At 36.8% G+C, this 26,197-nt stretch overlaps 1 protein-coding gene across 3 annotated transcripts in view; it reads left to right on the top strand.

Annotated features, from left to right (window-relative positions):
* Positions 1-26,197, top strand: part of LOC137812428 (uncharacterized) — a 37,186-nt gene that overhangs the window by 5,310 nt on the left and 5,679 nt on the right. For 2 of the 3 annotated variants that reach the window (XR_011081253.1, XM_068614395.1), the window contains exons 5-19: positions 2,362-2,484; positions 5,951-6,206; positions 6,302-6,784; positions 6,857-7,042; positions 7,163-7,456; positions 7,887-8,507; positions 9,008-9,404; positions 9,525-9,652; positions 9,895-10,062; positions 16,768-16,968; positions 22,563-23,111; positions 23,184-23,243; positions 23,349-23,677; positions 24,269-24,701; positions 24,888-25,358. Coding sequence is in view for 2 of the 3 variants with exons in the window: in XM_068614395.1 (XP_068470496.1) it covers positions 2,362-2,484; positions 5,951-6,206; positions 6,302-6,784; positions 6,857-7,042; positions 7,163-7,456; positions 7,887-8,507; positions 9,008-9,404; positions 9,525-9,652; positions 9,895-10,062; positions 16,768-16,968; positions 22,563-23,111; positions 23,184-23,243; positions 23,349-23,677; positions 24,269-24,701; positions 24,888-25,358 (4,699 nt within the window). In the remaining variant the exon portion in view is untranslated. Of the gene's footprint in view, positions 1-2,345; positions 2,485-5,950; positions 6,207-6,301; positions 6,785-6,856; positions 7,043-7,162; positions 7,457-7,886; positions 8,508-9,007; positions 9,405-9,524; positions 9,653-9,894; positions 10,063-16,767; positions 16,969-22,562; positions 23,112-23,183; positions 23,244-23,348; positions 23,678-24,268; positions 24,702-24,887; positions 25,359-26,197 lie in introns of all 3 variants that reach the window. The other variant, XM_068614396.1, reaches the window with a different exon arrangement.

Here is a 26,197-nt window from a genome sequence, read left to right as displayed (position 1 = left end):
TTTGGGAAAGTTATTGTAGTTAGTTGAAGGGGTTGATTAGTTAGTTAGAGAGGGTTTGTAAGGCAAATAAATAAAGAAGGAAGTAGGCATTAAGATTGTAGCAGTTGTAGATTGAGCTTGTTCTGTCAATTGAATAAAATCTTTCATTTCCTTTACCCATTTTGTCTGAGGGATTTTAACATCTCTAGAATTGATTTCGCTGCTGCCACAATTTGAGAAACCTCTCTCCTTTTTGTAGACTATTGGATTCTCATAAAAGTTTTTCTAATTAAGCAATTTTAGATGGATGTTGTTAGAACGAGATTTAAAGGTTTAAACTGTTTACGTTATATTATAAATTACAATTGAACTGACCACTCTGAGACTGTAGTAGTTGTCATCATTGCCAGCATTAACAATGAGGAAACTTGGGGTATGTTCTGACTTCCTGAGCAATTATTGGCTTTGGTGAATACTTTGTGCCTAGCTTTGGATAATACCGGATAAAGCAGTTCAACTGATTCAGCAACTTGCAGCAGTACTTTTCTTTTATTTGGAAAAGAATGGAGAGGAGTAGGATGTGATATGAACAAGAATAAGAATGGAGGAATATATTTGAAAAACTTGTGTGAAAATGAAACTATCATTAAGTGGAGAATGCAGGCGAGATGAAAAGAGATAGTAAGTGTTACTAAAGGAGAATAAAAAAAGTCAATAGAAAGAGAAATTAAATTAAAGGAGATGTGAGAAGATTTTCCATATTAATTAAGACCATTGGATGAAGGTGAGATCAATTGTAAGAAGTTGGTGCCAAAACTTGATGTCAGTTCGCCATACTCATTTGTTTATGCATACACAAATATGTTTCATGAGGGCTAGTTTTTAATGAGAGGAGTCTCATAGGCCTTAGATCAAAATTAACAGGTGGGATTAGACCATCCAATTATTCGGTCATATGACTTCTGTCAACTCTTTTGAATAATTGGCTATCACCATATTCCAACTTTTGGCATTTTACTGCAAGTTGTTTGAATTTGGGCTGAATTGTATTTTTTCTCGATCTACCTTAATATTTGGGTATATGGCTCTTAGAAAGTAGACTTTAAGCTTAACTAAATTTCATAAACCGTCTTATAAGAGGAAGTTTGCTCCCACTTAATATTATAATTTGACCATATCTCTAGTCAGTATAAGACTTCCAACATACATCTCATGCTAAGGAGTGGACATCTCAAGCGTGAGACTTGTTATTAGTGGATAGCACGATAAGGGTGACACAATGGTCTAACAAGCCTTGCTAGGATAGAATGTGGTACCATCATAGAAAGTGGACTTTAAGCACAACTCAACCTTACAAAACTAGCTTACAATGTACTTAACCAAAAATAAAAATAACAAGGCTAAGGAACTCTAAGTTGATAAAGATTAGCATATCCCTAGTCATTGTGGGGACTCCAATAGTTGCAAATGGGTTTGGCTGCTTGGGGGAGGAAGTTCTTTAGCATTTAATGAGATATGCTTGTTGAATGTTCAACTCAATAAATTTGTCTTCCTGCTTTTCCCTGAGAAATGCACAATCAAGAATAATTTGAAGATGTGGGGAAGAAGGTTCAATGATGATGACTGTCATCATATGGTTTGACTCCAATGGGTTCATTGCCAATACTTGGATTGTGTATGTTGAATTGTGGGCAGCTTGGTGACTCTTGGAGATTGTTTGCACAAGTTTGTCATGAAATGAAGGCCAAGCAAAGTGAGTCAAATCAGTCTAGATTGAATTCGAAATATAGATGGCACAGTAGATAGGATTGCTCGGAGAAAATGTTTAGGCTTGGGAAAAGGGGATGCATGACTCATTTTACTATTGTAATCTTATTTTTGATTAAATGGTTGTGAGAGATTCCTTTTTTGTTCTACTAATTTTCATATTTATCAAGCATATTCACCAAATGTTTGATTATTATTCTTTCAAGGAACTTTTAGGATGTGTGACAAGCCACCCTAGATCTGGCACTCCTTTATCAACAGATATCCATTCTTAATTTTACATTTTGATATAGTTTAGACTAGACAAATTAAGTTGTCATGTCTTTTACGATGGTTAAGAGTAAGTGAAGTTGTAAAAGAGATGTATTATATTGTGTTTTTTCTGTAGGTTTTGAGACATGTTAACAGCATATACTCTCTGTAAGACATTCTTTTCAACATTCTTGATTATTGGCTGAAAATGTTCTCATTTTTTGAGTCAATTTCGAATATATTTCAGCAATACTAGAGAATGTGTCAGAAAAGTGATAGAAAGTGTATTTCTGGCACTCTTTAGGTTTTTCTATGGCAAATATTATCTAATGAAATTCACTTTCCAGTTTTATTGATGAACAGATCTTTGGAAATGCTTGTGGATGTTGATCTAGCAGAAGAGGGGATTCTGAGATTGCTTTTTGCTGCAGTGTGTCTTATACTTAATAAAAGCGGTAATGATAATGAGACTTCTGCTGCTTCAAGGTAAATTTATTTGTCATTGCTAACATACGTATATTTTGTCCTTTATCATTCTCACCAGTTTGCTACTTGATAGGCATGTCATCTGAGTAATATGGAGCCAATGTCCATTTTAGTCCTCCTCCAAAGATGTAACATGACATCGCATTGGCCCTATAAAGGCTTGTTTCTTTAGGATATCTATATCAATTATTCATTAATTTTAGAATGTTAGAATAGTATATATAGAGAGAAATTGAGAAAAAGAAAACTATTGTATGATTTTATAAATAATACGGAGTGGCTCTACGAATAAAACAATGTACAGAGTTATAAGATCAGTTATAGATCTAACTGAATAATAGATTAGTCACTAATAGAATTCAGTTCAACGAATAACAGAATGACAACTGGATTATGAATAGTTACAGCTGTTAACTGATTAACAGATTAGTCACTAATGGAATACAGCTGGATTACTAAACAGTAACAGAATTCAGTTCAATGAATAAAAGAATAACAACTGGATTATGAATAGTTACAGCTGTTAACTGATTAACAGATTAGTCACTAATAGAATACAGCTGGATTACTAAACAGTAACAGAATTCAGTTCAATGAAAAACAGAATGAAAAATGGATTATGAATAGTTACAGCTGTCAAGACTATGAGTAGGCACCAAAGGTGGATCTGCAATAATCCACATCAGATCCCCAATCAACATCACAATAGGCATAGAGGGGAAATTGGTGCTTCTGCAGTCTTGTTTGAAGGAGAAGAAGACCATGGTCAGAATTTATTTGTCGGTATCTTATAATTTGCTTTACAACTTGCCTATGAGAATTCAAAGGTTGTCTCATAAATCGGCAAACTACCTTGACACTATAGTTGATTTCTGGATGAGTGATGACGATGACTGCAGAACACCGACAATGGACCAATAGTAAGTTTGAGTCCTCCAGGTAGATGAGTAGCATCGTACTCATTGTGGCCTGATTTAGTAAATCATGAATATATTCCCCTTGAGAAAGTAACAAAGAAGGTGTTTTACTTCAATACCCAATAAATGGTCCGGTTGACTAAACTGTTTTATGGTAAAAATGGTGTTGAAAACTGATTGTGAAATATGAATTCAAGGAGAAAATCAAGAATTGAAACAAGGGTGCAATATAATTGAGATAAAATTTATGCAAGAAAACTTCCAGGAATGGGTTTCACACCAAGATTTCCTTTTTGACTTAATCTCTTTATTTCTATGCTCTTTTGAGTTTCTTTGAAGGTGAATTAACCTAAGGTAACCTACATTCCCTCTTAGGATACGAAGATGTATCTATTTGAATTGACCCTTACTCTTGTGGTAGCAATTTCCATTTAAACCCATTAAGTTCTTTGTTAATTCCTAGATTCTTGAAAGATCAAGTCTAATATCGTGATTTAAAACCTAAGTCTCTCTCCTGTAGGTTCAACATTTAAGTTCACCTCTGAGTCCTTTCCTAAGCATTTGTGAAGATGTAAAACAATTGTTAAACATTTCACATAAATGAAAACAAGAGAAGAGAAATCAAAAGATAAAAAGAGAAATCAATTAAAATCAATAGTCATCAAGGGCTAAGCCCCAAACCAAAATAAAAAGAACTACTAGTCATCCTAAAGAAAACAAAGAGCAAATTAGAAAGTCCAAATAGATAAGATGATAAGGAAGTCCTTCACTCTTGCTTAGAGTTTAGAATACTTAACCTAGCACAGCAAAGTGCCTATTTAAAGCATGGGCTCAACAACATTAGGTCCACACTAAAAGAAAATATAATAAAACAATAAAATATTGCTAGAAACGTGCATATTTTGGCATTAACCAATTATGCTCTAATTCCATCCGAAAATGTCTGTGCTCACGCTTTTAGGCTTAACTTAACCCTACAAAACCAGTTTCAAGATATGGTTTGTACCACTTATATATATACATACACCCACACACACCCACACACACATACACACACATATATATATATATATTATAATTTGGTCATAATAACTTTTGTCAATGTGAAATTTTCAACACACTTACTCATGTTGAGAATTGGACATGTCAAACGTGATGAGACTAAATATTAAGGTTGGTGTCACAATGGGCTAAACAAACTTTGCTATGATGGATTTTGATACCATTTTAAGATTGAAAATATGAGAAAATGTCTAAGAGATCTCAATAATCTCTTAAGCTTATTCATTCCTCTATATGGATTCTTACATTAGTAAAATACAAAATCGTATGATGATCTACACAGGTGTCAGATAGGTAATTCAAAATGAGTTAACCTATTCTAGCAAGTTAACCCCTTCACTTGAGTTGAACAATTCTGATACATAAAAAACCCAAAAATGTAATATGTTTGATAAAAGAGAAAAAACAAATCATGCAGGAGAAAGGTTTAAACAATTTATTATGCAAGTAATCCTAGCTCAAACAATACTAAAATAATGGACTAAAATGCATCAGATAGCATAAAGTGAGAAACTGAGAAAAAGAAAACTATTGTATTATTCTATAAAGAATACGAAGCAGCTCTATATAATGTATGGAGCAATATAAAAAGTGATAGGATCTGTTATAGATCTAACTAAATAGCGGACCAGTCGCTAATTGACTAACAAAATACAGTTGGATTACTAAACAGTAAAAGAATACAGTTCACTGGCTTACAGAATGACCGAGAATTACTGAACAATAACAGCTGTGAAGACTATACTCTGACATAGAAAAGAATTGAACTGTTAGTAAAAGTATTTCCACTTTTTTAACTACTGAAATTTCCTTGTGTCTACTCTGGACGAGGAAACTGAAATTAGGTAATATTAAAATGTCTGTATGTCCATCTAGTGATTAACCAACCTCTTTCCTGTATGCCTGACTCTGCTGAGGGCCTATACGAAGTTACCACTTGCAACCTGTGTAATTTGTTGTTATTACATGTACAAATTTAAATTGAATAGAGCATGGTAGGCATGTGTTGTTCCTGCTTGAATACTGGATTTTGCTCTCAAAGTTTGATCAACTTTCATTTGTTTTTGGGAATTTTTTACTGTTTTCATGTTTATTTCAGCTATTTGACTACTTTCATTTCTAAACAGCGCAAGTTTATTGTTTTACCTGGTATATTAGCTGGAGCAAATGATTGAAATAGTTTGTGTTTGCATAATTCATTTTTATGTAACACACCCTTTATTAAAAGGGAAAAAATTCAGTAATGTGATCCTTTGTGCTATTAGATCACATGGGTGGGTTGGTATTATCAAAGGCTATATCAATTTATCTATTATCTCACTGCTCAGGTTGTCAATATTCTGTTTGATTTGTTGTGCCTTTTATTTATGTCTGTGGCTTTACATTCTTAAGGAGAAAAAAACACTACTGAAGTATACATTTGGCAACAAGCTAGTATTTTTTTAATTCTGACTTGTGATATTATGTTTTTTGTTCAACATCTTTAGGCTTCTTGCTCTGGCCACTTGCTTTGCAACAAAGATGCTTCATAAATATGGGATGTTACAACATAAAAAAGATACATGCATAGCAGAGAGCTGTAACAAGACCAAATTACTTCCTCTACCACCAATTGAACCAATTAAACTACAAACTGAAGTGGATTTTACTCAGAAACTTCGTGAGATATCTCATTTCTTGGAGATAATCCGAAATCTGCAATGTAGGCATAGATCAATATTTCAAAGGGCCAGTCAAGGATTGGTATGGTGCTCCATTGCTATGCTACTTACGTTCTGCTTAAATTGGTTGGATTGTTTTTCCAGAAAATTAAGTGGTACCTTATTTCTTATATACAGGCCGACAGTGGAAAAGAGTCATCTTTAACAAGTACAAATATGATACAGGAAGATTCCCATCTTTCAATTCTTCCATCAGATTTAGAGTCATTGGATGTGTTGAACCAACATGAAATGTCGTTTCCTCTACCAGGCAGTGACAATAATGAACATCTTGCCCTGGTGCCTGTTGATTCTGATTCTCATTTGGTTACAGATGAATTTGGCAACATATCTGATTTAACCTCATTAGAAGGAATTTTACACAAGAAAGTGTTGCCTGTGGAAAATCCTAGAGAGATGATGGCACGCTGGAAGGTCGATAACCTAGACCTTAAAACTGTGGTTAAAGATGCTTTGCTCTCTGGTCGTCTTCCTTTGGCAGTTCTGCAACTGCATCTTTTTCATCAATTGAATGATTTTGTTGCTGACGGAGAGCCTCACGACACATTTACTGAAATTCGTGACATTGGCAGAGCTGTTGCTTATGAATTATTTCTGAAGGTAATGTATGTAAGATTATCATTAGCTGTTACAAATTACAATGAAAATAACAAACCCAATGCAATTATATAGGGTGAAACTGAACTTGCTGTTGCTACACTTCAAAGACTTGGAGAGAACATTGAATCCTGTCTTAAACAACTGCTGTTTGGCACGGTAAGAAGATCCCTGCGCACACAGATTGCTGAGGAAATGAAGAGATATGGTTATCTAGGACCATATGAGTGGAAGATATTGGATGATATGTCACTAATTGAGGTAAGTGGAATTTATTTTTCTTAATTTTGTGGTCAATGTTGTGCAGTTGAAATAGTGGGAAGAGAAATTTCTATGAGCTGAGGCTTGTAATCTTATTTGTCTGTGCATGTATATGAGAAGAGTCTCTATCCTAGCAGTAGCTTCTGGAAAACATATAATCACCGATTGAAAGATACCAGCAATCCATCAGGCTCTGTTTTACCAGTGGAAAATCAATTGAGGCTCTTGCATAACCATTCATTTGATAGTCATGTCATTGAATGTGGTGAGATAGATGGAATTGTGTTCGACACATGGATTAATATTAGTGAAAGCTCATCTGCCATTGAAGTTGATGAGGATGATGCTCCTGTTGGATATTGGGCTTCTGCTGCTGTCTGGTTTGATGCCTGGGATCAAAGAACAGTTGATCGTGTAAGTTGCTTCTCTGTTCCATGCCTGCATGTTTGTATTGATGTGAATTTTAAACCAATTTTATAGTTGTCATTTACTCAATGATATTAAAGACCAAAAGAGGTTTCAGTAAGAACACTTGAAATTTGGGTGTATTTTGATGCAACATTTCTTTTGGATCAGGTTGGAAGCAAATGTTCTTTTGTTTTCTTTGTGATTTGGATTTGATATGCATGTGCCTAGTTTACCAACTTCAACTAGCACCTTTATAAGATCTATTTACTAGCACCAAAGATTTCTATTCTTAGGATTATAAATGAAAATTTACTCACCCCTATTTGTGTATCCAATCATTGCACTGCTCTTAGTCACATTTGTTTAACTTCAAGGACATAAATCTTTAGCTATAGTAACATTATTTTTCATTATTCATTCATATCTGTTTGTATAGATGATATTGGATCAACCTTTTCATTCAAGCAATTCTATACTGTGGGATTCACAACTTGAATACCATGTTTGCCGTAACAACTGGAAGGAAGTCTTTAGACTGTTGAACTTGATACCTGCATACGTCCTATCAGCTGGAAGCCTTCAACTCAATTTGGATGTTTTACAGCCTGCCTCATCTTATGGAGGCAATATAAATATGAAGTCTTCTAATTATGGAAGTTTCTTGTGCTCTTTTGAAGAATTGGATTCTGTATGCATGCAAGTTCCAGATGTCCAAATGTTTAGGTTTTCACCAGACATATGTTTCGGGTGGATGAGGATGCTTATGGAGGAAAACCTTGCAAAAAGATTTATATTTCTGAAAGAATATTGGGAAGGGACATTGGAGATAACAGCTCTCTTAGCTCGTTCAGGTTTCATATCTTGCAAAGATAAGTTATGCGAAGAGGATGATCTTAATAAGACTTCATCTGTTAGAGATGGAGCTGTACAAGCTTTGCATAAAATATTTGTACACCATTGTGCACAATATAACTTGCCAAATCTTTTGGAGCTTTACCTTGACCAGCACAATCTGGTCCTCGACAACGATTCACTTTATGCATTACAGGAAACTACAGTAAGTTTCTTTATGTTCATTATTTGTAATTGTTTCTATATTGATCTATTCTGATTATTATTTTTGGTGTTTATTATTTCAAATTATGATGCTTGGATGCTTCCATAAGAGGCTGATGCACTGAAATTTGTAGATTGTGTTTCATATTTTTTGGTGGTTTTCAAACTTCATTAAATCTGTGGTATTATAATACAATTTTAGTTACTAATTCAGGTTACCTCTTTCTTTGATAAAAGAAGAAATTCCATTAGATGAAATGAAAAAACGTAACTGGAATATGGACGATGGATCCTCGATAGAGGGGAAAAGGAAAACAAAGTAGAGAAAAATTATCATTAGTGCAAAGCTGCACAATCCCTGTGAACATAAGAAGCTCAAAATTCCTTATTTCCCATTCATTATTTTATTCAACCTCTATTCTTTAAAACCTTCATGTGAACATGATCTTTGCTTTTAAGAGGTTTTAGCATTGGGCATTGATACATATTGCATCTTAATAGGTTGATTGTGAATGGGCAAGATGGCTACTCTTATCGAGAGTTAAGGGGTGTGAATATGAAGCCTCACTTGCCAATTCTCGATCGATAATGTCACGTGATTTAGTTCCTAGAAGTGATCTCAGTGTTCTGGAGTTAGATGAAATAATTCGAACTGTCGATGACATTGCTGAAGGAGGGGGAGAAATGGCAGCCTTGGCAACCCTAATGCATGCTGCTGTCCCAATTCAAAACTGCTTAAACAGTGGTGGTGTAAATCGGCATAGTAATTCCTCTGCCCAGTGCACATTGGAGAACCTTAGGCCAACTTTGCAAAAGTTCCCCACATTGTGGCGCACACTTGTTGGGGCATGTCTTGGACAAGATACAATGGCCTTGCTGGTCCCTAAAGCAAAAACTGGTTAGCTATTAAACTCATTTTTTGGTAACCTGCACACCCTATTCTCCTAAGTTATTTGGGCACTTAAACTAACCTTTTTTTTTTGTCTCAATTTTTGTCTTTCGCAATTTTGCAATGCAGCTTTATCAGACTATCTTAATTGGCGTGATGAGATCTTCTTCTCTACCGTACGTGATACTTCACTTTTACAAATGCTTCCTTGCTGGTTTCCTAAGCCTATACGAAGATTGATACAGCTTTATGTCCAGGTTTTTTTTATTATTCTTTTCAATGTGATTTTATCTTATTTAAATTCAAATAACACATGTCTGTATTACTTTGAAAATACTCTGCTTTTTGTGCCTTGTTAGGACAGCTTTATCTCCAATCTCTTGTTCTCTTCTGTTTGTTTATAAGTACCGTATGCAGTTGTGTAGTTTGCATGCTGTTGCAGACACAATTCATGTATATTTATGCAATTCAAGTTATTTAGTTTTTCATTACATTACAGGGTCCTCTTGGATGCCAATCATTTTCTGAGTTTCCTATTGGGGAAACTTTGCTACGCAGAGACATCGATTTATTCATAAACGCTGATGTACATGCTGAGATAAGTGCAATCTCTTGGGAGGCCACTATCCAAAGACACATTGAAGAACTATATGGTCCTTTACTTGAGGTCTGGGCTTTTAATTTGATTGTTTGGTTCTCTCTTATCCTCCCTGTCTCTGTTACAAGGATTTATTGTGTGCCTCGCCATTTTTGTACTCAATTTTTTTTTTTCATAATTTTTTCTTTCTTGAAAACTGCTAAGAAATGCTCCACTGCCTAAATCTTGTTTAGCTATATAGTATTTGCAGTTTTATTGGTACCACAGACTCCAATTGCAACATAATATGAGGAACTCAATTGACTCGGTTCAGCCAGCCACCTAGCCGGTCTGATTATGTGCAACTTGTAAAGGAACATTGTTCCTAACAACTTATGTTTAGCTCAAGATTCTAGCATGGTGTGATGCAGTTTTGTTTGCATGACAATTTTGAAATATAGTCTAATAACTTTTGACATGTGAGTAAATAATGAGATAAGCTAATTGATGGTGGATGAAAGATAAGTTGATTAGGGTTTTCACTGTTTGCAAGCACAAAAGGTTGGGTAAAGAATTGGATATGGTATTTTTAAATTATTATTATTATTATTATTATTTCTGTCAAAACTGTTTAGGAAGTTTTATATTTTATCCTTATTATATTTTTATTTTGTATCACAGCTGTATCTTACTATTAATATTAGGATTATGTATTTAGAAACAATCCCACAATCATAGGGATTTGTTTCTCTAGAATTAGTTGTCCATATTTCCTAAAATAACTAGCAAACTCATGTATATATAGGTCTAATGACCTCATAATTGAAATAGAAGAAAATATTATTCCTTCTAAACTTGAGATGGTATCAGAGCTCCTGATCTTTAGGAGTCTCTGACCGTGCCTGAAAACCCTAAGTTGCAGCCATCATTGCTGCACAACATTGAGCCTTGCTGCAGCCTTCATTGCTGCACAACCTTGGCCTAATCGCAGCCTTCATTGCTGTGTAGCCTTCACCGCGGCTACTGTTCACCGCAGTTACTGTTCACCACGACACTGTTCATCACGGTTACTGTTCACCGCCGCTACTGTTCATCACTGTGATGGCTGAGATCACTGAGATCGTGAATCCTATTGGGGACAGATCCCAAACTGCTGGAGAATTGCAGAATGTTCATTCTGCTTATAGATTAAATGAAAAAAATTATCTCAAATGGTCTCAACTCATTAGAACCATCTTGAAAGGAAAAGGAAAGGTCAGTCACCTGACTGATATTGCCCCTGATGAACAGGATGCCAAGTTCAAATCATGGGATGAAGAAGACTCCATGATCATGGCATGGCTGTGGAATTCAATGGTCCCAGAAATCAGTGATACCTGCATGTTCCTTAAATCAGCAAAGGAAATTTGGGAGGCAGTAGAACAAACCTATTCTAAGGCCAAGGATGCTGCTCAAATATATGATGTAAAAGTGAAAACTGTGGCTGCCAAGCAGGGAAACAAATCTGTTACAGAATATGCCAATCAACTCAAGTCCCTATGGATGGAATTGGATCAGTACCGAGTTATAAAAGCAAAATGTTCAGAAGACTCAGCAATCCTTAAGGAGTATATTGAACAAGATAGAGTCTATGATTTCTTGGTAGGCCTGAATCCTGAATATGATCAGGTTCGAATCCAAATCTTGGGAAAAGAGAAAGTCCCAGGGCTTAATGAAGTGGTAGCCATTATTCGAAGTGAAGAAAGCAGGAGAGGACTGATGTTGGAGACCCCAACTACTGAAAGCTCAGCAATGAAAGCTGAAGGAGGAACAACCATGATAACTAACCAGAAGAAAAGCGGGTTTTCCAATATAGAGAAAAAGGAGGAAGTCTGGTGTACCTACTGCAACAAGCCGCGCCACACAAGGGAAAAGTGCTGGAAATTACATGGAAAACCCCCAAGCAGAGAATGGGGCCAGAAAGGAGGCCCTCCAAAAAGGGAAGGACAAAGACAAGCACACATCCTTAATGGACAAGGAGAAGAATCTGTCCAGCTGAATCATGAAGAGATAGAAAGGGTAAGGTCCTTCCTTAGTAAATTGGAGAAGCCCTCAGGTATGTGCACCTTAACATATTCTGGTAAGTTTCCATTTTCTTTTGGACTTACTGCTTCAGATACACCCTTTACCAATTTCTGGATACTACATTCAGGTGCTACTGACCATATGACCCCTCTACCTAAATACTTCTCCACATATATCCCATGTCCTAGCAACAAGAAAATTTCCACAACAGATGGAACATGTATAACTGCCGCAGGTCAAGGAGAAGTCCAAATAAGCCCATCTATAACATTAAAACATGTCCTTCATGTCCCTAAATTGTCCACCAATCTGATTTTTGTACAGAAACTCACAAAAGATCTCTCTTGTAACGTTGTTTTTCATAACAACTATTGTGTATTTTAGGACAAGAACTCAGGGAGGACGATTGAACATGCTAGAGAATGGAATGGCCTATACTACATGGCGGATCCTAATCTTGGTATCAATAGTCACTCTCTCATATTTGAATCCACCATGACCAGTAAAGAGAAAGCTCAACTATATCATTGTCGGCTAGGACACCCTTCATTTCAAGTTGTAAAAGTACTCTTCCCTTCCTTGTTTCAGAATTTAAATGTGGAGAGTCTCCATTGTGAGGTGTGTGAGCTTGCGAAACACAAGCGTGTACCTTTTCCCATTAGTAATAAAATGAGTCATTTCTCTTTTTTCCTTATCCATACTGATGTCTGGGGTCCTGCTAATATTCCTAATATCTCAGGTGCTAAGTGGTTTTTAACCTTCATAGATGATTGTACACGGGTGACTTGGGTTTTCCTATTGAAACATAAATCTGAGGTTAGCTCCATTTTTGTTCAGTTTGTGTCTATGATTAAAAATCAATTTGGAGTTAATATCAAGAGAATTAGGTCTGATAATGCCAAGGACTACTTTAACCTAGTGCTAAACTCTTTTTGCCAAAAGGAAGGGATAATTCATGAGTCTTCATGTGTTAACACACCCCAACAGAATGGGATTGCAGAAAGAAAAAATGGGCACTTATTAGACCAAACTAGAGCTCTACTTTTTCAAAATCATGTCCCTAAGAAATTTTGGGGGGAAGCCCTTCTTACTGCCACCTACCTAATCAATAGGTTACCCTCTAAAATCTTAGCATCAAAAAGCCCCATGGAAGTCCTATCCTCCTTCTACCCACACCTAAACCCTACAAATAAACTCCAACCTAGAATATTTGGGTGTGTATCCTTTGTGCATGTTCATAGTATTGAAAGGGGAAAGTTGGACCCTAGGGCTGTCAAATGTGTATTCTTAGGGTACTCAACCACACAAAAAGGATACAAGTGTTTTCACCCCCCGTCAAAGAGATTCTTTGTGTCAAGGGATGTCACATTCAACGAACAAGAGAGCTACTTCCAGCCTCATCTTCAGGGGGAGAATGTAAGAGAGGAAGATGAGCCTCTCATGCTTCCAAATATGGCATTTGGACCTGAAATTGGGACAAATAGCATTGCTGTCCCTGAAACTGAGACAAGAACAAAACAAGCACCTGAACCAGCAGCAAGACCTGAATCAGCTCCTGAACAAGCACCTGAATCAGCAGTTGAATCTGCACCTAATGGTGGTGGGAAATTCGGAAAAAATCTGGTATATTCAAGAAGAGGAAAGGTCATTCCAGAATCTATCCATGTCCAAGAATCCAACCTACCATCTTTACATGAGGTAACAGTTTCTAATCCTAGAAATTCCAATAATTCTAATGAGTTTATTTTGGAAAATTCAGAAGCACAGGAGGATCAAAACCTGGATCTTCCTATTGCCCTTAGAAAGGGAACCAGAACCTGCACCCAACAACCACTTTACCCTCTATCAAATTTCCTATCCTTTGAAAAATTTTCTCCTACCCATAAAACCTTTCTCACAAACTTAAACTCTACACCCACACCTTCCTCTGTATCTGAAGCATTATCTGACAGGAAATGGAAACAAGCCATGGATGTGGAAATGGAGGCACTAAACAAGAACAGGACCTGGGAGCTTGTCACCTTACCAACTGGAAAAAAACCAGTAGGGTGTAAGTGGGTATACGCTGTAAAGTATCGGGCTGATGGGACTATTGAGCGTTACAAGGCAAGGTTAGTAGCCAAAGGATTCACTCAAACCTATGGAGTGGATTACTTGGAGACATTTGCTCCGGTTGCTAAGATGAACACGGTCAGAGTAATATTGTCATTAGCAGCAAATCATGATTGGGATATGCAGCAGTTCGATGTGAAGAATGCATTCCTACATGGAGACCTTGAAGAAGAAATATACATGGAGTTGCCCCCTGGCTATGATGGACAGGTTGCTGCTGGAACCGTTTGTAAGCTAAAAAAGGCTCTATATGGGCTGAAACAATCCCCAAGAGCATGGTTTGGAAGATTCACCAAAGTTTTGACAAGTTTGGGCTACAAACAGAGCCAAGGAGATCACACTTTATTTATCAAACATTTAGTTTCAGGAGGAGTAACAATATTATTGGTGTATGTAGATGATATTATAATAACTGGAGATGACAAAGAGGAGCAGCAAACGTTAAGTCAACGTCTTGCCACGGAATTTGAAATTAAGACATTAGGGAGACTTAAATATTTTTTGGGAATTGAAGTGACCCATTCCAAGAAAGGAATCTTCATATCTCAACAAAAATATATTACTGACTTGCTTAGAGAAACAGGAAAGACAGCCTGCAAACCAGCAAGTACTCCAGTTGATCCAAATATAAAGTTGGGAAGTGCGGAGGAGGATAATGCCGTGGACAAGGAAATGTACCAAAGACTCGTGGGCAGGCTTATTTACTTATCTCACACTAGGCCAGACATTGCTTTTGCTGTGAGTCTAGTCAGCCAATTTATGCACCAACCAAAGGAGGCACATTTGCAAGCTGCCCTTAGAATTGTGCAGTATTTAAAAGGGACTCTAGGAAGAGGGATTTTGTTCAAACGAAACAAAAGTGTTTGTCTTGAAGCATACACGGATGCAGATTATGCAGAGTCAGTTGTGGATAGGAGATCAACTACTGGATACTGCACCTTCCTTGGTGGAAATCTAGTGACTTGGAAGAGTAAAAAACAAAGTGTAGTAGCTAGATCAAGTGCTGAAGCAGAATTTCGAGCAATGGCCCAAGGAATATGTGAACTTCTATGGCTGAAGATTATATTGGAAGACTTGAAGATAAGGTGGGATGAACCTATGAGGTTATATTGTGACAATAAATCTGCAATTAGCATAGCCCACAACCCAGTACAGCATGATAGAACTAAACATATCGAGGTGGACAGACATTTTATCAAGGAAAAGTTCGACAGTGGCTTGATTTGCACCCCATATGTGTCCACTCAGAGTCAACTTGCAGACATACTCACCAAAGGACTGAACTGCAGTAACTTTGAAAGAATTATATCCAAGCTGGGAATGGAGAACATCTATTCACCAGCTTGAGGGGGAGTGTCAAAACTGTTTAGGAAGTTTTATATTTTATCCTTATTATATTTTTATTTTGTATCACAGCTGTATCTTACTATTAATATTAGGATTATGTATTTAGAAACAATCCCACAATCATAGGGATTTGTTTCTCTAGAATTAGTTGTCCATATTTCCTAAAATAACTAGCAAACTCATGTATATATAGGTCTAATGACCTCATAATTGAAATAGAAGAAAATATTATTCCTTCTAAACTTGAGAATTTCGTTCATGTTTTATTATTATTATTGGTCTTCACAATACTGATAGATGGATCTGTCCCTCCTATTCCCTTCTTATCACAAGATAAAATGTGTTCTTTACAAACCAGAAGTTAATTGAGAAAAAAATAATGTTGAGTCTTACTATCTCACTGCTATGGATCACCATCTTATATTTATTTCTTCCCATATTTATAAAATAGTAACTCGTTTAACTGTTGGACTAGCACACCCAATTACTTTCTCCCCTTGTTATTTTGATTTTGGTTCTGGTCCAGTTCTTCTAACCGATATACAATTTTTCCTCTTATATCAGAATGATTTCAAATCACAAGTACTATGTGGACTGGTATTCTGTACCTCTGATCCTGTGTATTTTCCATCATTGCATGGGATTCAATATTTGTTTCTCCCTTGTGTTGTGTGAAGATGTCTTAAAAGCACATGTCATGCATTATGTTTGTTATACTGTGAAGAACTGGCAATTATCAATCAGGGACTATTCTGTAGCTTTTATCTTGTGTATTTTCCACCAAACATTTCTCATGCTTCATATGTTTGAGCTCAATAGCTAATTACATTTCTTTCAAATTGCTTTATTTTCTGGCTACAAACTAAACGAGTATCATTGTGACTGAATTCTATGCAGTTTCTGGTGTGCTGTAAGACTTAATAATTATGTGAGAATTTTCTTGAGGGTCAAAGGGTTTTTTCCCTAATCAAATGTTATTTTAGGAAAGCAATGTTATGCAGTAAACAATCATAACACAAAATCTGCATGAATTTCTCATATTTCTGTAGTTGTTGGATAAGTCAAAAGTGTCAGGGACCACCCATCTATCCAAAATTCAATAACTGTTCTGTTCCAACATAATATTCTGGCTTTCTATTTTTTTTTTCCATTTTTGAAGCTTGACATATGGTATTGTTCTTCTGTTGTTCCAAGTGCAAGTATGCAATTTGTTGTGTCCCATTCCAATTATATTTTGATATTGTATATTGGTAATTTGAATTGAATTTTCAGGAAAATGGATTTGGGGTTGAGCATCTTTTGCATCGTGGACGAGCACTGGCAGCTTTTAACCAAATTCTTGGCCACAGAGTTCAAAATTTGAAGTCAGAAGAGGAATCTAGTACTTCAGCTCATGGACAAACGAACATTCAATCAGATGTTCATTCACTTCTTTCTCCACTAGGACAAAGTGAAGAGACTCTACTCTCATGTGTGAGTTATTTATTTTTTATTAGATTTTCTGATTATGGACATGAGATGAGAGTTATAGTTAAAACAAATTGATGCATTCTGCAATGCTAAAAAATGTGCCTTTTCACTAGATAAAATGCTTTGCGCTGATGATAAATTTCACAATTGGCAATGACATGGAATCTGTTTGTCAAGAATAATTTCAACCTAAAAATTTAAAAATGGTTATGTCTCTGACATGCCTTATATGATTATTTTGAGCTTTAAGCATGAAAAAGACCCTAGCCTATTTTATTTTATGCTATGGCTTAATGTAATTATGAGAAAAATGGGTGGCAAGAATTGGCTTTTCACATTTGGTCATGGGGCTTTGGGACCTCATGAAGAACCGATGAACCTAAATGTTTAAGCTGTTTGGTTAAGGGCATTAATGAATGATGCTTTATTTAACCCTTCATTTGGTATTCTATCAGTTTTATGTTACTCTCGGAATTTGGATCTGAATATAAGAGTATAGAGAGAAGGAGAGATTGAGAGAAGAAAGATAGAGAATGAGTAATCTTTATTATACGATTCAGTGCATGATGTACAGGGAAGGCTGGGTATTAATAGTACCCAGTGCAGTAGTAATACAAAGTAAATGTAAACAGTTAAGACTGTTATATACAGTTGATACTGTTATACCTAATAACAGTTACTACTGTTATACCTAATATCCCCCCCTTAAATTGATGGTTTAGGATACACCATTAATTTATGCGAGAAGGCTGAAAACGGGCCAACACTTAAAGGTTTCGTAAAGACATCAGCGATCTGTAGTGTAGCAGGGACATGTAGAAGTTGTAACTGCTTTTGTTGGATAGCATCACGAACAAAATGAAGGTCAAGTTCAAAGTGCTTGGTCTTGGAGTGCATAATGGGATTGGATGCAAGGAGAACAGCGCCCAGATTATCAGATCGAATGGTGGGAAGAGTAGGAGGAAGACGAAGTTCAGTGAGCAGATTTTGTATCCACTTGAGTTCAGCAAGCGTGGCAGCAATGCTGCGATATTCAGCTTCAGTGGAGCTGCGAGAAACAACCTTTTGTTTCTTTGAAAGCCAAGCAACAGGATTCGATCCAAGATAAACAACAAGGCCTGAGGTGGATTTCCTGTCATCAGGGTCAGAACCCCAATCAGCATCAGCAAAGGCATTTAGTGTGAGTTGGGATGGGCGCCGAAGATGAAGCCCATGAGTGGTACTGCCAGCAAGGTAGCGGAGAATACGTTTAACAGCATTCCAGTGGTGATGTTGAGGGTTGTTCATGAACTGACACGCTCTGTTGACGCTATAGGCGAGTTCTGGACGAGTGATGAGTATATATTGAAGCGAGCCTACCACTGAGCGATAGAGGGAAGGATCGTCTACAGCAGTGGTAGCGTCTTTTGTGAGACGAGTTGTGGAGAGCATGGGTGTTGGTTGAGGCTTGGAGGAAAGCATGTTGGTTTTATGGAGGAGATCTTGAATATATTTGGTTTGAGAGAGATGTAAGCCTCCATCCAATGTCCAAGTGGCTTCAACACCGAGAAAATAGTGGAGAGTGCCAAGATCTTTTAGAGCAAAATGTTGACTGAGGGAGTAAATCAGACGCTGAATGGCAGTGTTAGAATTCCCTGTAATTAGAATATCATCAACATAAATTAGGACAAAAAGAGTAACGTTATTGTGGAAGTGAAGAAAGAGGGAGGTGTCACTTTTAGTGGGATGAAAACCAAGAGAGATTAAAGTGGTACTTAGCTTGTGAAACCAGGATCTAGGTGCTTGTTTCAACCCATAGAGAGCTTTGTTAAGTTTGCAAACAGTGTTGGAGTCACCAGTTTCAAAGCCAGGAGGTTGAACCATGTATACAGATTCCTCAAGATCACCATACAAAAAGGCGTTATTAATATCAATTTGATTGACAGACCAGTTTAATTGAAGAGCTAGAGTAAGGATAATACGTATGGTGACAGGTTTTATCACAGGACTGAATGTTTCAAAATAGTCAAAACCTTGTTGCTGATGAAAACCTTTGGCGACGAGGCGAGCTTTATTTCGCTGAAAAGAGCCATCAGCATTGTATTTTATTTTGAAAATCCATTTGCAACCAATGGGTTGAACCCCAGGAGGAAGAGTGGTGAGAATCCAGGTGTTGTTCGTGGTTAGAGCAGCAAGCTCTTCCTGCATGGCAGAAAGCCATTGGGGAAGATGTAAGGCTTCTTTGGTGGATTTGGGAAGAGGCAAAACAGGTGCAGCAGTAAAAGCACTTGGACCAAGTAGAGCAGTTTTCGCGCGTGTAAGCATGGGGTGAGTGTTTTGAGGAGCAGGATTGAGGGGAGTGAAAGTAGTGGAAGACAAGTCAGAGTGAGATGACATAGAAGCAGTGGGATCTAGATGTTCATGGGAAGAATCTGAGGTGGTTGGTTGTGAGTCAGGAGGTGCTGGTTGAGATACAGAAACAGGCGGTTGCTGAAAAACAGTTAAAGAGGGGGAAGAATCGGAGTGGGGGCTATTAGTGGGTGAAGAAACAGAAGAGAAAGGGTTAGATGAAACAGCATAGGGAAAAACAGATTCATTAAAAGTAACATGACGAGTAATATACATACGCCCAGTTGGAGAGAGGCACATGTAACCTTTGTGATTGGAGGCATAGCCAAGAAACACACACAAAGATGAACGAAAACTCATTTTATGTTTATTATATGGGCGAAGAAGAGGATAACACGCACATCCAAAGGTTTTGTAAAAAGAATAATCAGGGTGTGAGTTAAACAACAGATAATATGGACTTTGATTGTTTAAAACAGATGTGGGTAAAACATTAATAACGGAAACAGCAGTAGTGAAAGCATAGCCCCAAAAATGCATGGGTAATTTTGAACAAGCAAGTAAAGTCAATCCTATATCAACAATATGCCTATGCTTACGTTCAACAGAACCATTTTGTTCATGAGTGTGAGGGCAGGTTAGACGATGAGATATGCCATTAGATAACAAGAAAGATTTAAAACAGAGAAATTCTTTTGCATTGTCAATTTGAATGCTTAATAGAGGAAAACCAGTTTGTTTTTCAACATATAATTTGAAAGATTTGAAAACAGTAAGGGCTTGAGATTTAGCATGAATTAAGTAGAACCAAACATATCTAGTATAGGCATCCACAAAAGAGATGTAGTAAGTAGCACCATTAGTTGCAGGGGTAGCAGACGGCCCCCAAATGTCAATGAAAACAAGCTGTAAAGGTTTAGAGTATATAGTTTGAGAAGCATTAAAAGGAAGCTGATGGGACTTGCCAACAACACAGGATTCACAGAATGCACGTTTAGCAGTAAAAGGTATATTACAAATCTTCATAATTTGGTGAATCACTCTTGGTTGGGCATGACCAAACCGGAAGTGTCACAAATGATAAGCAGAAGAGCCAGTAGTAATAGCAGTATTGTGAGCAGAATAGAGTGCAGTTTGAACAAGGTTTGGAAACATATAAAGACCATCTTTAAGCTTGCCTTGGAGCAGGATTTCGTTGGTTCCCTGACGTTTAACAAGGCAAACATCAGCATGAAACTCAAAGTAAACGTGATTATCACTTGCAAACCTAGAAACACTTAACAAATTTTTAGAAATAGTAGGCACATGCAGAAGATGTTGTAAGGAGAAGGTATTATGGGTATTAAGATCTGTAAAACTGGCAGATCCAATAGAAGTAATAGGAAGCTGGAAACCATTACCTACAACCACCTTTTCCGAACCTGTGTAAGGAGTGGTTGTGGAGAGATTGTTGCTGTTGGCAGTGAGATGGTGGGAGGCACCACTATCAGGATACCAAAGCGGGTCATGGAGAGTATTGGGAGTTCCGAGTATCGAAGGTTCATCATCACCAAGAGATCTAGAAAAATGGGCAGTATTAGCAGTAACTTGAGATTGGGTAGAAGAATCAAATCTATGCCAGCAGTGAAGAGCAGTGTGGCCATATTTTCCACAAATTTGGCATTGCACCCGGGTTGAAGAAGAATTAGATGGTGTTTTGGGGAAGTTCTTGGATGGTGTAAAACGAGGTTTTGAATAAAACCGTTGTTTAGCAGGAGCAGTGGGGCGGAAGGAGGAGGGATAATTTGTAGAACTGGAGTTGTAATGAGAGAAAGAATGTGGGACAGAACCAATATTGGCCTGCAAAATGTGATCAACCGATTGTTTATTCCTTTCAATACGATTTTCTTGGGCAAGAAGCAGCGCTTCAATGTCTGTTACTGTGTATGGGTCAAGGCGAGATGTGACAGAGGTGATAAAAGGGTCATATTCGTCAGATAGCCCATCAAGAACAGCTTCAATGTTATCTTCTGGAGAAATTGGACAACCCACAACAGCCAATTGGTCCACGGTTTTCTTGATATCAAGAAGGTAGGCAGAGATGGAGCGATCCTTCTTGGGTGTACGCAGTTGCTGTTTGTGCTTCTTTATTTGAGCACGAGTTTGAGATGCATAATGGGTCTGGAGTTTTTCCCAGACTTGGTTTGAAGTTTCCAGTCCAACCATCTGAGTTAGGATACCTGCAGTCATGGATGCCAATAACCAGGCCAAGATTGCCTGATCTTGACGATCATACTGGATGTATTTTGTATTAACAATTGGGGAAGAGTCTTCTTCGGCAGAGATGAAGCGCGGAGGAGTGCAAGAACCATCCAGAAAATAAAGAAGGTCAAGGCTGCGAAGGGTAGCATTAACCTGCTGCCGCCAGACAAGGAAATTGTCTGGATCCAGTTTCAGAGGGATTGGGGTATGAAAGATATGAGGGAGAAGAACCTCGGGCTTGGAGGAAAAAATTTCAGAATTGGGTTCAGTGGTAGATGATGAGGCCATTTTTGGCTTTGGATACCATATAAGAGTATAGAGAGAAGGAGAGATTGAGAGAAGAAAGATAGAGAATGAGTAATCTTTATTATACGATTCAGTGCATGATGTACAGGGAAGGTTGGGTATTAATAGTACCCAGTGCAGTAGTAATACAAAGTAAATGTAAACAGTTAAGACTGTTATATACAGTTGATACTGTTATACCTAATAACAGTTACTACTGTTATACCTAATACTGAACCTAAATCAATTCTATAAAACTTTCTTATAAATAGGGGTTACTCATACTCGTATAATTTAATTTGATTATATCTCCAGTTGATGTGAGATCTCTTAGACACCCTCACATTGAGGATTAGACATCCTGAAGCATGAAGTTTGTAAGAATAACATCTATGGGTGATTCAAAGATGACTCAACAAAGGGTGTTTTAATAGGCCCAACAATATTTGTTATGCTAGATTTTGATACCATCTTAGAATTTATGGTTTAGGTATAACTCAACATTATAAAACCAATTTGTAAGTGAGAGTTGCTCCCTACTTATATACTTTAATTTGGTTATATCTTTAGATGTAGCTGGATTTCCTATAGATACATCTTAAGATTCCTTTTGATTTTGATGCTGGACATTCTCCCATATTCTTTCCTAATTTTGTAATTTTACATTCATGAAAAATACAAAAAAAATATGGATCTCATTGAAATTTTGAAAGGTATATTGAAAACTGTTCCTAAATTTTCAGGTTTTGCCAACTGCTATTATGCATTTTGAGGATTCCATGCTTGTTGCTTCATGTGCTTTTCTTTTGGAGTTATGTGGTCTATCTGCCAACAAAATGCACGTTGATATTGCTGTGCTAAAACGGATATCTTCATTTTACAAATCAATTGAAAATAATGAAAATCTCAGGCAGTTATCCCCTAAGGGTTCTGTGTTTCATGCAATATCCCATGAAGGTGATTTAACAGAATCTCTTGCTAGAGCTTTAGCTGAGGAATATTTGCAAAAGGATTCTCCTGTAACTGCTACTGAGACAAGAGCTGTAGGTAAACAACCTTCACGAGCACTTATTCTTGTCTTGCACCATCTGGAAAAGGCTAGCCTTCCACGTTTGGTTGATGGAAAAAGTTATGGGTCATGGCTATTAAGTGGAAACGGTGATGGAAGTGAATTAAGATCTCAGCAAAAGATTGCTAGTCAGCACTGGACTTTGGTAACAAATTTTTGTAGATTTCACGGGCTTCCATTAAGTACCAAATACCTTGCTGTATTAGCCAGAGACAATGATTGGGTATGTTTCTACATTTTGTTTCTTTTATTGACTACTCAAACTATGATCTTATGTTTTTTTGGTTCCTGTCAGATTGAATTTTTGTCTGAAGCCCAGATTGGAGGATATTCATTTGATACAGTAGTCCAAGTGGTGAGTCTTGTTCCCTACCTTTACTCAACATCATGTTTAAACCATGTATACGATGTTAAAGTCATATTGTTCCAATTTGAATCTATCTGTGATTGTGAATGGTAGGCATCAAAGGAGTTTAGTGATCCACGTCTCCGACTTCATATGTTAACAGTTTTGAGGGGAATGCAGTCAAAGAAAAAGGCAAGCTCTGCATTGTTCTTGGATACTCTAGAGAAAGACAGTGAAACAACCTTTCCTGATGAAAACATGTGTGTTCCAGTTGAACTCTTCCAAATATTAGCAGAATGTGAAAAGCAAAAATCTCCTGGAGAGGCTCTCTTGAGGAAAGCAAAAGAGTTGTCCTGGTCGATATTGGCTATGGTCGCTTCATGTTTCCTTGATGTCTCTCCATTGTCATGCCTCACAGTTTGGTTGGAAATTACTGCAGCAAGGTGACTGGGACTGTTTATAAGTAAAAGGATAATTTCATAATTATGTTCTGTTTTTTAAATAGATTTATCCATTTCTAATGTGAAGAGCTTGCAGTTTTTGTGTGATTTAATTTGTATTGAGCTCGAGTGTATAAGTAGTCTGTTACAGTAGGCAGAAATCTGTCTGTCTTTCTATCTATATTTTAGGATAAAGTAACTGCTTAAATGATATTGAAAATCTTACACACAGAAGGCATTAATCTTTTTGGGACTGGTTTACTGCAAAATACACTACTGAATTCAAATTTCCATCATAAATATTACATTCATAAAAAATCTTTTACATTTCATCATCACATGTTAAACTATCATTCAAATTCAATATATCTAGTTCCATGTTTATTGGTGTCGAATATTTTTTAAGAGAATTTGTAAGACGAGCAACATATTCTATCCAACTCCACTAGTAGAATAAGGCTTGTTTTTAATTCAACAATTGGGCTGAAAATTCAGATTACATGATGAATTTTTAAAGCTCTAAGCATTGAGACACGGATCCAAACATGTACATACACTTCAGTGATTGAAACTTGGTACTTTTTTTCTGGACAGAGAAACTTCATCCATTAAGGTGAATGATATTGCTTCCCAGATCGCAGATAATGTTGGAGCTGCTGTAAATGCTACTAATGCCCTGCCTGTAGGTGACAGAGTACTTACATTTCATTACAACAGGCAGAGTCCGAAACGACGACGGTTGATAACTCCTGTTTCGCTTGAATCCTCTGCTTCTGCAATATCTGATATCTCTCGCACTTCTACAAGTGGAAAAATATTTGATTCCCTTGGTAAAGCTGTGGAGAATGATAGAAAAGTAGAAAATATTGGATGCATTAATGTTCCAAGTGATTCCGATGAAGGACCTGCTTCCCTTTCAAAGATGGTTGCAGTGCTTTGTGAACAACAATTGTTTTTGCCTCTGCTCAGGGCATTTGAGATGTTCCTTCCATCGTGCCCCTTGCTCCCATTCATCCGTGCTCTTCAAGTAAGCCAACTCATTCAAAATTTGTTCATGTAGTGTAGACTTCTGAAAAGTGGATACTATGTTCAAGTCTCTGTTGGTTATTTCTTACATATGTTTCTTGACTTTCTTTCACTGGGTATTTTTTTAAGTTAAATTGCACTTTATCCCCTTGTAGTCTGTTAATGTAGATTTTTTTTGTTTCTTCAGGCATTTTCACAAATGCGCCTTTCAGAAGCTTCTGCCCATTTGGGTTCTTTTTCTGCACGAATTAAGGAGGAACCAATGTACTTACAGCCAAATGTAGGAAGAGAGACACAGATTGGGGCATCGTGGATTAGTTCTACTGCTTCAACAGCTGCTGATGCTGTGCTTTCAACCTGCCCATCTCCTTATGAAAAAAGATGCCTACTGCAACTTCTTGCTGCTACTGACTTTGGTGATGGTGGATATACTGCGGCTTACTATCGAAGGGTTTATTGGAAAATTAATTTAGCCGAGCCTTTACTTCGTAAAGATAATGAGTTGCATTTGGGTGATGATGAAATTTTAGATGATGCTTCACTTTTATCTGCACTAGAGAACAATAGGCACTGGGAGCAGGCAAGGAACTGGGCCAAGCAGTTGGAGGCCATTGGTGCACCCTGGAAAACTGCTACGCATCATGTTACTGAATCTCAGGTAATACTTATTGGTTGCCAACCTGTTTGTGACCTTAGTCTCAATTGAGGGGAATTCTTGAGCCTATATTAGAACCTTAATCAATTGAATGGTTTATGAGGAAGCCCATTAAGGCTAATTCAAGGTTCCCTCATATTGATATTATTACACATTTTTTAAGTGACTGCTCTTTGTAATTATATTGGCATTATAAACTTCTTTTAATATAGGCACTATGTTGGCAATTGTAAATTTTGTATTTTGAACATGGGTAATGTTTTGTCATATAAAACATCTTTTTGTTTAAATCAGTACATCTTTTATACGCAATTATGTTCTGTTACTTGTGCAATTGATTTATCATGTTGGTTTGACTCATACTCTAATTATCTGTTTTTAAAAATTCTGCTTTAGATGATCATATGGATGGCTATTAGAGTAATAGAGTTCTTCTCTAATGTTTTCTGTAAGCTGATTGGATGAATGTCACATCAGCATAGTTTGTTAGGATCCTACTGATTATGTTGATTTTCCAGCAAGCCTATCAGCTTACAAGGATTCTAAAAAACTATGTTGATGTGACAATTAGCCAATCAACTTACAGAAAATATTATAGAAGAACTTTAGCAAAATATTGTGTTGAAAATGAGTTTTTATGGACAAATTTTATATTTTAAACATTGGACATTACTGAAATTATAAAATCACTTGACTACTGAATTATCTCAAATTTTTAGAAAATCTGAGTTCTGGTATAACTTCCAATTTAGTTGCCATTTTTCTGAGAATTTTCTTTGATGCCTTTTATCAACTTTAGTTGATAGATTTCTCATAAGACTTTTCCCTCGTATTTTTCTGCC

This window comes from Phaseolus vulgaris, chromosome 2 (genome assembly GCF_000499845.2).
Source record: "Phaseolus vulgaris cultivar G19833 chromosome 2, P. vulgaris v2.0, whole genome shotgun sequence".
In the NCBI taxonomy this organism is placed as follows: domain Eukaryota; kingdom Viridiplantae; phylum Streptophyta; class Magnoliopsida; order Fabales; family Fabaceae; genus Phaseolus; species Phaseolus vulgaris.
The sequence above is the reverse complement of the archived record's forward strand: the minus strand, read 5'-3'. Positions and strand labels throughout refer to the sequence as shown.